General features: G+C 32.3%; 1 protein-coding gene and 1 long non-coding RNA gene across 3 annotated transcripts; both read right to left on the reverse strand.

The window, feature by feature from the left end:
- Positions 1-1,473: 1,473 nt before the first annotated feature.
- Positions 1,474-3,507, reverse strand: LOC114170387 (uncharacterized). Its single transcript, XR_014986100.1, has 3 exons — positions 3,367-3,507; positions 3,063-3,250; positions 1,474-2,947 (listed from the first exon to the last, which is right to left on the reverse strand). It is a non-coding gene; the product is annotated as an uncharacterized LOC114170387 (long non-coding RNA).
- A 2,487-nt stretch (positions 3,508-5,994) lies between these two features.
- Positions 5,995-9,681, reverse strand: LOC114168357 (coiled-coil protein). Of its 2 annotated transcripts, none has more exons than XM_028053140.2 (6): positions 9,324-9,681; positions 9,083-9,222; positions 8,244-8,492; positions 7,817-7,978; positions 6,983-7,072; positions 5,995-6,272 (listed from the first exon to the last, which is right to left on the reverse strand). In XM_028053140.2, the coding sequence occupies exons 1-6, from the start codon at positions 9,581-9,583 to the stop codon at positions 6,082-6,084; spliced, it is 1,092 nt and encodes a 363-aa protein (XP_027908941.1). In that variant the 5' UTR covers positions 9,584-9,681; the 3' UTR covers positions 5,995-6,081. The 2 variants fall into 2 exon arrangements, with proteins under 2 accessions (XP_027908941.1, XP_027908940.1); XM_028053139.2 differs by having other exon boundaries at positions 9,083-9,225; positions 9,324-9,676.
- Between the last annotated feature and the right edge of the window lie 1,601 nt (positions 9,682-11,282).

The following is an 11,282-nucleotide window of genomic DNA, read 5'->3' on the forward strand; positions in this document are numbered from 1 at the left end:
TTAGCTAAAAATTAAGGCTAGATGTACCACTCACAAATGTGTACCAATTTTATGGACTTATGGAACTAGTTACCCACATTGGCATTCAAAAAGTTACTGTTATCTCACACCATAGTCCCATCTACCTTTCCTATAAACAAGAATTTTCCCAAATACTCTCAAGGAACCATTTTTCCACTTACTCATTCATTATCACTTAAGTTAAAACATCTTATTAGTCATCCAACTGCCACTGTTTATGTCCAATTCCTATATTTCAATATGATATAGAATTATTCCCATCATCATTTGATAATATTTGTATCACATATCTATCCTCGACGACCACCCCTATATTCCAAACTCCTCAAAGTTCCCATTCCATATGATGCAGATTAATTCCCCCATTTCCAATATGTACGAAAACACCTGAACCCAATACTCTGATATGGCGCTTGGCGGCAAGACTCGTGCCGCCAGGCGGTGCATACAGTTCTGGGCAAATTCCCAGAACCCCCGCACCTACATTTCTCTTTTCTCCTAAGTTTTCCCCAATGCAGATTAACCGCACCCTTCCAACTTTTTAGCAACCACAACAAAATGATTAGCCCATTTCAATAATAAAATTACTCAATTAAATTACCTCTATTCGATTCCAAAGGCCAAAATTCCCAAATCATTAAACCCTAAAGTATCTCGCCACTGTTCCATTTAATTTCTCCCTCCATTTCATTAATATACCTACCTCTACACATTGAACCATCCTTTAAGGATCACAGCTAACTTTTCCCCCGCTCAGATTTAGCCCAGAAATAACAAAAACGAGCCAATTTAGCTCGCGTTGCCTGGAGAGTCACTTGCTACCGCCAAGCGCTTCATCCAAACCCAGAAAAATTGGTTGATTTTCTATGTGTCTCCTGGCGGCCGGGAATGTGCCGCTAGGCAGTTCTTCTCCAAGAACCCAGAACCAGCCCGAAACAGATGTGTCGCCTGGCGGTGGTTCATCACCCACCAGGCGGTTTCTGGAAAATTTCCAGAAATGCAGAATTTCATGAAATAAATTGTATTATAGACTATTTTTCAGCCACTTCTAGGCTGCCCATTCATCTAGGGTTCCTTCAACTCTTCACATTCAAACCAAAAACCCAAAATGGCAAAAGTAAAGTTTAATTTGAGTTCTCCAAAACTTGGACCCACAACCATGCAATGCCAAATCAATACCAAACCAATTCATATTTCATGCTAACTAATACAATTCAATCATTATGTCATCAGTCAACATGTTCAATAATAATGTTAAAACAATAACAATTAAATAACACATAATTGGCATACATAGGACTTGAACTCAAGTCCTCTCACACAATTAAAGTACTTTCAACCATTTGAGCTAATGCTTTTCTACGTCATACCAATCAAAATTTAATATCATAAAGGCTGTCACTACCCGCATTTATTAATTATTTATTTATTTAATTAATTAAATTCCGCGGGTCTTACAGTAACTGTGAAATAATATCAATTTAGCAGGATCTACAAATATACCATTCTTGGAAACAACGTGACCTAAAACTATACCTTGTTCCACCATAAAATGACATTTTTCAAAATTTAAAACAAGGTTAGTTTATTCACACATTTCCAATACTTTCGCAAGACTAGACAAGTAAAGATCAAAAGATGAACCATATACACTAAAATCATCCATAAAAACCTTAATACAATGCTCCAATAAATCTATAAAAATATTCATCATACATCGTTGAAATGTTTCAGGAACATAGCAAATACCAAATGGCATTTTCCTATAGGCATATGTACCGAAAGGACAAGTAAAAGTGGTCTTATGTTGATCCTCTGGGTTATACAAATCTGAAAATACCTAGAGAATCCATTAAGAAAGCAGTAATGAAACTTACCTACCAATCGGTCTAACATTTGGTCCATGAATGATAAGGGAAAGTAGTCCTTCATGGTGACCTGCCTCCTATAATCAATGTAGACCCTCCAGTTATTCTGAATTCGAGTAGGAATCAACTCGTCCTTCTCGTTCTTAACCACAGTGATCCCAAATTTCTTGGGGACCACATGTACAGGACTTACCCAAGTGTTGTCAAGAAAAGGATATATAATACCTACTTGTAGCAACTTAGTGACTTCCTTCTTCACAACCTCCATCAGCTAAGGATTCAGTCTCCTCTGAGATTGCCTTACTGGCTTAGCATCCTCTTCCAAAAGTATTATGCGTGTGCAAAAAGAAGGACTGATACCAAAAATATCTGCCATCATCCAGCATATCATCGTCAGTGAGCAAGGTAGATACAATAACAAGGAGTTTCCTATCCTTCTCAAGATAAGCATATTTCAAATGGGATGGTAAAGGTTTCAACTCCAAAGGGGGTGGTTATTGCACAGATGGCAACAATTTACTGCCTAAGGTAATTTCAGCCACCTCAGCATCATACTCAAACGCCACAAAGGTATCATCTAGTGACATCGCGTCCTCAATATCACTTGTTTTACAGTTTTCTTTTTCGTCTAAAATCGTGTACGACATATTCGAAAAAAAGAAATCCAAAGAAGAAGAAAAACTAGAAAAAAACGTCTAAAAAACCGGAAACAAAATTGTTAACTACATCATTCAGTAGATCAATACAAAACAAAGAATGGTCTTTAGTCGGACGTTTCATGGCTTCCAGCACATTGAACTGCACATTTTCATCTCCTATCTCCATAGTCAATGATCATGCATGCACATCTATTTGGGTATGTACTGTCATCATGAACGATCTTCCCAAGATAATAGTGGTCAAACTCTTTCCTTCATCATCTTTCATGTCCAGGATGTAGAAATTTGTAGGAAAAATCAGCTTGTCTACATGGATAAGTACATCCTCAAGCACACTTGCATGGGTTAACTGTGCTACGGTTGACCAGTTGAATGACCACACTTGTAGTTTTAAGAGGTCTAAGATGAAGATAAGTAAAAAATGATAAAGGTATCATATTTATAGAAGCTCATAAATCTAACATGGTATTATCAAACTTAGTACTTCCTATCACATAGGGAACATAAAACATACTTGGATCCTTGCATTTTTGTGGTATTTTGATAGGTCTCTGAATCAAGCTTGATACATTTCTTTTCAAGTGCACAACCTCAGTATCCTTAACATGTATTCTGTTTGTGCAAAGGAAGATTGTAGTTGAAGTTTGTGATATCGTTGCTACTCGGGGAGCGCGTCTTTCTACTGCTGGTATTTCTGGCATCCTAAAGAAAATAGGAAGAGACACAACAAAAGATGGGGAGAAACAGAAATCAGTAATAGCACTGGATGGAGGATTGTTTGAAAACTATGCTGAATTCAGAAGTTCGTTGGAGAGTACACCGAAGGAGTTGTTGGGAGATGAAGCATCTGATACAATTGTTGTTGAGTATTCTAATGATGGCTCTGGAATTGGAGCAGCACTCTTGGCAGCTTCTAATTCCCATTTGGGAGTGCAAGACTTTTGAACATGTGGTTCAAGCTAAGTTTTTGAAAAGACATATATGGTACAACAAAATTGTGTATCATAACATTGCCAACACTTGTTTCTCTCAAGTGGATTGTGTCATCTTCACTCTTTTTTTCTATCTTATCCTTCCTTTGTTTCCCCCTTTTTCACCCTTTCTTTGCACTTTTTTGTTCCTCTTCTCTATTTATTAGCTTATGTTTATTTTCATAAAATTTAATTTTTGAATGGGCAAGTAAAAAATTACATACATCAGAAATTAAAATTAATCTATTCAGATCTAATTTTTAAAATTAAAATACGAATTTATTTATTTAAATAAACAAGTTAAATAAAATGAATAAGTTTGAATTATTTTAACATGCAAAGAATTGAAGAATATGGTATGAAATTATATAGCGAAGACAAACATAATGTTGTGGGCTGAGTGTAAAAGGAAAAGAAAAAAGGTTGTGAAATGGCTGTTAAGGCAACAGATGATATTAATAATATACATAAGAACATACCAAGCTAACTAATATTGTAGACGTACTCATTATAACATTAAGATTTAAATTAACTTCTGTTTAGTGAAAGGGTGTGTATAAAGTGAGAAAATAATATTGTATTTATCACTAAAATAAATTTAATTAAAAGTAAAAGTAAGCCTTTTTCTTTCACTTTGTATAACGTTTTTAGTGGAATCAAAGCACTAAAACACTTTTAATTGTTTTAAAAAGTTAAGTCAATTTAAATTTAAAGAAACCATATAAAAAACTAAAGTCAAATTTAAGATAAACGAATTACATTACAAGCTTATATAATATATTTATCGACTATATATATTTTTATATATGTCTTTATTTGTATAAAAAAAATCCCTGAGCATGATTCTTTGTGAAAAACTGAAAGGAATAAACAGGCATGCTTCTCTGTAGCATTAATCGCAATTCGCTTATATATTATTAAAATTTTAAAAATATATATTAACATTTGTAAAATTGACATTTAAACCTAAAATATTTAATATTTTTATTGAATTTTAGATAGGGTTAAATATGTTTTTGGTCCCTCAAGTTTCAGCGAAATTTGGAATTAGTCCCCCATCAAAACTTTTGACCAATTTAGTCCTTCATATTTCAAAATGCGTGAATTTAGTCCTTTAAACCAAATTTTGTTAAGTTTATTTGATGTTTCAAGCGCATTTCATGATAGTATTTAAATTATTTACATTGTTTGACACATTTTTGCTTAAATGTTAACTTAAATACTATCATGAAATGTGCTTGAAACGACAGATAAACTTAACAAAATTTGGTTTAAAGGACTAAATTCACGCATTTTGAAAGATGAAGGACTAAATTGGTGTAAAGTTTTGATGAGGGACTAATTCCAAAATTCACTGAAGTTTGAGGGACCAAAAACATATTTAACCCTTTTAGGTATTAAAATCTAAAACATTTTATATTTAAATATTAATTTACTTTTCTAAAATATTTTGAATATTTAAAATATTTTTAATTATCAATTTTAAAAATATTTTAAAATATAAATATTAGAAAAAAATATTTAATAATTATATTTTTATAATATTTTAAATAATTATATTCTATTTAACAATTAAATATAAACATTATATTCAATTTATAATTAAATTTAATAATTTATAATTGAATTTAAAAAATAATTAATAAAAATATCAATTTTAGAAAAAGTATTAATATAATTTGTATAAAAGATATTAAATTTGGTGTCAATTTGAAATGGACAAAATTGATTTATTTTAACAAAAATTGAGATTAAATTGAACAAAAATACGAAAATAAAGACTAACCTGAAAAAAAAAAAACACAATCACAAAGTGACATGTAACACAATTGTGACTTGACATGGACAATTTTTTTTAAATTAAAAAAATTAAATTTTTTTTTTAGAAAAGTTAAAGAAAAGTAAAAAAACCAAGAGTTTACATGTGGCAAACTATTTAAAAATGTTAACCGTTTAAACACCATTAGTAAAAAAAGACCAAATTAACCAAAATTTGATGAAAATGAGAATCTAATTGAACACAAAACAAAAATAAAAATCGAATAAAAACAACAAAAATAAGAATCTAATATATATTTAAGCCATGATAAATTTTAAACTAAATATAAAACGAATTTAAATCCAATTCTTGGACCCATAGTCTTTAAGACATTTAATATTATTTTTAAATATCAGGTCAGGACCTCAACTGAGACATATATGAATGATTGCGCAGACACACTACAATTCTTAATCATACAAGGTTTATTGAATTTTGTTGGTTTTCGAATTATTTATTGATTTTATAGACTAAATGTATAATTTAGTTTCTGTATGCGACATGGATTCTTAATTTACTTTTTCATATAAAAAATCGATGAATCGAGTCTTATATATGTAAGTATTACTGATTTGATTTCTACGATAAAATGAAATAAATTATTGAGTATTTATATTTTATACTTTGAAGTACGTTTTATAAAAAGCAATTAGAAATTTAGAGGGTGAATAAGAAATTCCTTGAATAGGAGGTTGGGAAATTTGAGTGGTACAACAACTAAAGCGGAGTAAAATTATAAGATATTAATCGTCTCCCCAAGCCTCGTCTCTCAATTTTTGCCTGGTCACAATACGTTCCCTCCTATCAATTTCTTGCTTTCTATATTCTCGGGACCCACCGCTTGTGGATGACAATTTTAAGCCCATACTATGAGCAATAAGCCTCTGTGCTGCTTGGGCTGAAGTTTTCGGCCGTTGTCGTGGTGGTTCCAGGTCTGGATGAACAATAAACACAGCTAAAACATGTAAGGCAAAATCCATAATTCTTACCATTAATTGATAGAAAGTGCAATAAACACGTAATTTGCTTCTCGTCATCCAAAATGTAAAGATTTAATATGATAAAAAATAGTTACATAATAAACAAGTTTAAATTAATACACTTGAAATCACTAATCAATCCTTAGATCAACTCAATTGAATACTACCATATAGAAGAAATCACACAATATAGGCAAAGCACACTAATATTATGAATTCATAAAAGCTTCATAGCCTTTTAACATGACTGTTATCAGGTTTCCAGCATTTCAATTTTGAAAGTAAATGCACAACAAAGAGAATTTTAGTGTAAACTGGCAGAAATACAATTTTAGCGCGCCTATCTGTTCACATTTTTATTTACTATTTTTCTTTCGTTCTAAAATTTACTTGAGAGAGCACAGTGGGCACACTCAATTGTAACAGTTTGTCAGTTTTTTGGGTAAAAATAGCACATAATCATTTCTAAGAGAGTTACTTTGTTTGTAGTCGTTTATATTTTGTGTTCACATTATTTCCTATTTTATCCTTTAAATAGTATAAATAATGTTGTACAGTAAAATTTAGGAACAAAGACGTCAAAAAAAATGTGTACATGAAACATGGATATCATCTTTATATATATTGGTAAACCACCCTGAAAGGAAAACAGTTAAGTACGTACCTCTTGCTTTAATTGAAGTAAGGAGAGTATCATCTTCATCAAGTATCCTCGTGGTGAATGAACAACGAACACTGTTTAGAGCCTCAAGTGCTGCATTGTATATTAAAGGTAATATTAAAGGTGTTGAATGGCCAACTGATCAAATGAAAGAGTAGACAATCTACCAAAACTGATGCAGTATTAACAGTAAATCACAGGGACTTATTTCTTTTTGAAAAAATAATGTAGAAATCATTAGCTTAAAGCCAATTCAGCCAGTCATCCGAAGAAGAAAGGGAAAAGGTCATAACAGTATGTTATACCTAGCTTCTATTTGTTGGTGATCGGCGATGACAAAGATGTCGTTCAAGGGAGAATCCTTTTAATTAAAACTCTTCTTAACACACAGTGCATATATCATCTCATATTTTTACAAAAGTGACTAGCATGATAGCTATCTTGAAGAACTGTTACATGAACCCGCAACCATACTCTGTTTTTCAATATGCAAAGTCAAGGAGAAAATTCAAAATGTCTTTCTTTTGAATGATCGTAGCATCATTTAAATAATGTGAATCTTCAACTTCCATGCTCATCAGATCAATGCAAATTTCAGATTTCACCATTTACAAAGTTATTTACACAAACAACCAAATATAAATGTTCATTTTCATAAAGATAAATGTATCATCAGTCCCCCAATTTCAATGGTTATCTTATCTAAAACCCAACTTTAGCTACACGCAACCTTAGTTCAACATCATAATGCCTTCAGAAAAACATCCTGATTTATGTAAATATCATGACAAGTATTGCATAGGAAAAACAATAATAAATCAGGTAACTTGCTATTACCAACTGAGGGTGTTCGGAATACTGCAAGTGCAACCGTATCATTAACCCAACGAATCACAAATCCACGGTCTTTGAAGTCCTCAAAAAGCTTCTCCAGCTCTGTTGTCCTAGTACTTGGTGAAAAATCAGCCAGAACAATAACATGGTTTGTACCATATTTTGCTGAAATGACCAACCAATAATCATAACACAAGCGTTTTAATACAATATCTTGTAAAGACTAAACCTAGCAGAAGGGTAGATTACATCTTAAAAGAGTACGGAAACTCTGGAAAAATGATGATCTGGTGTAGTGGAAGCAAATAGCAATCAAAACCAACAAGCACGCTAAACACCATTGCATATACAAAATAGTTGCCGTGGCACAAAAATACGCATATAACTGGTTTTTTCATCATAGATTGAAAATCCATGATGTGTCACTTACTGCTTTGTACATCTCTATTATCTTCTGAATTACAGCGTGTCTCAGCCTGCTCAACATCAGCGACCGGTCTGTCAAGTAACTGATCACTATAAAGCTCTTGTTTCTCATAAGAGAATGTTCCTCTTCCACGCCTTTTTGGGGTTCCACTTTTGGCATTCTCCAATTTAAGATTTGATTTTCCAGATACAATATCTGAGGATACCGTGGGAAGTAACTCATCAGGTTCACGATCAGCTATTGCTTCCCAATCTGTACTAACAATTCACAATATCATTTACATTGCACAATTGCAATAACACATGATTGTAATAATAAATACAGTTATTCCGATGATGACTTTCAATCATTACTTCCAATAATTATTCAGACTCTCGCACAACTTTCTATCATTAACTTTCCTTTCTTTATTTCACACTGAAGGCACAAAAACATTCGAAATACACTCAATAAAATGAAGAGTACTTTGAGAATAGTTTCATTAACTAGTTACGGTTCGCTTATATTTTGTCCAACAATCCCGCACAAATTTTTCCCACTTTTGAGATAATTATGAGAATTTGGATTTGGACCTAATCTAATTTCAAGAGTTATCTCCTAATTATATACATTGTTTTATCCATATTACTAGTTAATATGAAATCTTCAGCTCACTCCATTTCGACGATGTGAATTTTGTGATACGGTAGGTCAATCAGTAATAGTTATATGATCTGATACAGTAGAATGAGTTTTTACTTAATTTAAATCCAAAAGCTAACTCTAAGTAATGTCTCTACTTATATAAACTATCACGGCAAGTCCATGTGTAATCTGAGACAGTGACAAAAAACATCTCGTACCTTCATCGGAAGAACCACCGGCGGCGGAGGTCTGAGCAGTCAACTCCGCACGCTTTTCAACCCTTCCATCAGAACGACGCGAAGCAAACGTTGTCGGTTTAACGACTCCGTCCTCGTTGGACTCTTTTGGAACTTGCTCGCTGCTAAGGGAATTGAAAATCAACAAATTCGTGAGTCGAAGAAAAGGAAATTATGAAACAATTGTAATACATAGAAAATACAGAGAGAGAGAGAGAGGTACGAGGAATTGGAACTGTGGAGTTGTTTAAGGACAGAAGCATGAGATTGAAGGTGATCGGCTTTGAGAGAGAAGCCTTTGGAAGAGTAAAGGTCGGCCAAGTCGGAGAGAGCAGAAGCCAAGGGAAGTTGCGAAGTAGAATCGGAAGGGTTTAGGGTTTGGACTACTGATTCGAGGAGTGAGATTGCGGATTCCACGTCGCCGGCGTCTACTAGGTCTTCCACCTTTTCGCTCCAGTTTTCAATTCCTTTCTCTTTCTCCATTGCGATTCCGATTTCCAAACTCTCACCGAACCGGTAAAATCAACACGCCTTGTGCTGCAACTAACGAGTGAAAAGATAGATAAACAAATCTTTTACTGTTTGAAAGTTTGAAGGTTTAAGATGAGTGAAATATTTTTCTTTTTTATTTCTATGATGATAAATTAAAAAGGACTAAAAAACGATATATATATATATATATATATATATATATATATATATATATATATATATATTAAGGACGTATGATCGTTAATGTGTAGTTAGTTTTACAAAAATAATTAAAACTTTTGGCAAAACAAATAAGTATTTAATATTGATTTATATATTAATGTTATTTTTTATTTAATAAACATGTAATAATTATTAAGACTAAATATGTATTTAATTATATTAATTATTAATGAAATTTACACAAAACTAATGAAATTAAATTTTAATTATAAATTTTTTTCTAATGTCCTAATTTAATATAATAATTTAAATAAATAAAACGTCGCATGTTTATAATATAAAATAGAACAACCACAAAGAGTATATTAGAATTAACATTTAAAAGTTATCTTAAATTATAACAAATTAGATTAAACTCGTAGAGCAAAATTCAACGAGCATAACTAAATTGTAGCATCTCCATCATCATTACGATCACTACGAGCTCCACATCTGCTCACACCAAGAATTTGATAATCATCGCAAAAAGAAAATCACACAGACACATAAAGAAAGGGTGAGCTAGAGATAAAATAATTTTCATCATACAAGTATACAAGCAGATTTTTAAACAAGCATTTCAGTAAGCACACAAAGCATGTGAAGGCACACAATGCAAGATCCTTAACTCAGACACAAGGGGTTATCACCCAACCACACCCCAAGGTTAATCCCGTGATCACCTAAGGTCATTATCCTGCCAAATACTAGGACCTCCTGTCACTCACACCACATAAATCATTATACTCTATATAAGTGTGAAGAATTATTAAAGTTCATGATATCTTCTTTTATTTAGACATCTCCATCTCAAGCATTAAAATCGCATGCCAATGCACAACCAACCAACCAAGTCATGTTTCATTTCATACCAACACATCAATTTCAGTCTCATCACATCACATCACATAAAATATACATGCTCAACATTATTTATCATGTCATTAATGAGTTAAACAGCCAACAATAACAGAGAACAATTTATAAAACGTGTCCATGCACCTATCTCGCTTAAGCTAGAAGCCCTCGCTCAAGCGATAGAGTGTTCTCGCTTAAGCTAGACAATCTCGCCTGAGCGAGATAACTCCTTGTTCAAAAACGGAAGCTCATCGTCTGAGCGACAATACGAGCAGAAACTAGAAGTGAACTTCAGGGCTTTTTTGTATTTAGGAGTTCTTTTAAATTCAAATTTGTAAAAATGGGTCCATTGAATTTTTTTTTTTGCAAAATAGGGTCAAGTCGTCATGGTAGAGGACGACATTACAAGTGAAGTCGTCCTCCACCGTGCCGATTTCCTTTTTTTTTTTCCAAAAAGCGAAACCGTGCTCTAGAAAGCCAGATGACGACTTCACTTTTTGTTTTTTTTTTTACGTTCAGCTTTATGTATATTTTTTTAAATATATATTATTTAATTTTTTTAATATTTGTCTACAGTAAAAATATAAAAAAATAGTTTTAAAAAATTCTAAAATACTTAATCTTTAAATCT

The sequence above is a fragment of the Vigna unguiculata genome, chromosome 11 (genome assembly GCF_037176805.1).
Source record: "Vigna unguiculata cultivar grain cowpea cultivar isolate G323 ecotype 2 chromosome 11, ASM3717680v1, whole genome shotgun sequence".
Taxonomy (NCBI): domain Eukaryota; kingdom Viridiplantae; phylum Streptophyta; class Magnoliopsida; order Fabales; family Fabaceae; genus Vigna; species Vigna unguiculata.

Coding starts and splice junctions, on each gene's coding strand:
- LOC114168357 (XM_028053139.2), bottom strand. CDS start 9,583: ATGGAGAAAGAGAAAGGAATTGAAAACTGGAGCGAAAAGGTGGAAGAC. Junction 7,073..7,816: donor ATTCCGAACACCCTCAGTTG/GTAATAGCAAGT, acceptor TATACAATGCAG/CACTTGAGGCTCTAAACAGT. Junction 6,273..6,982: donor TACTTCAATTAAAGCAAGAG/GTACGTACTTAA, acceptor TTGTTCATCCAG/ACCTGGAACCACCACGACAA.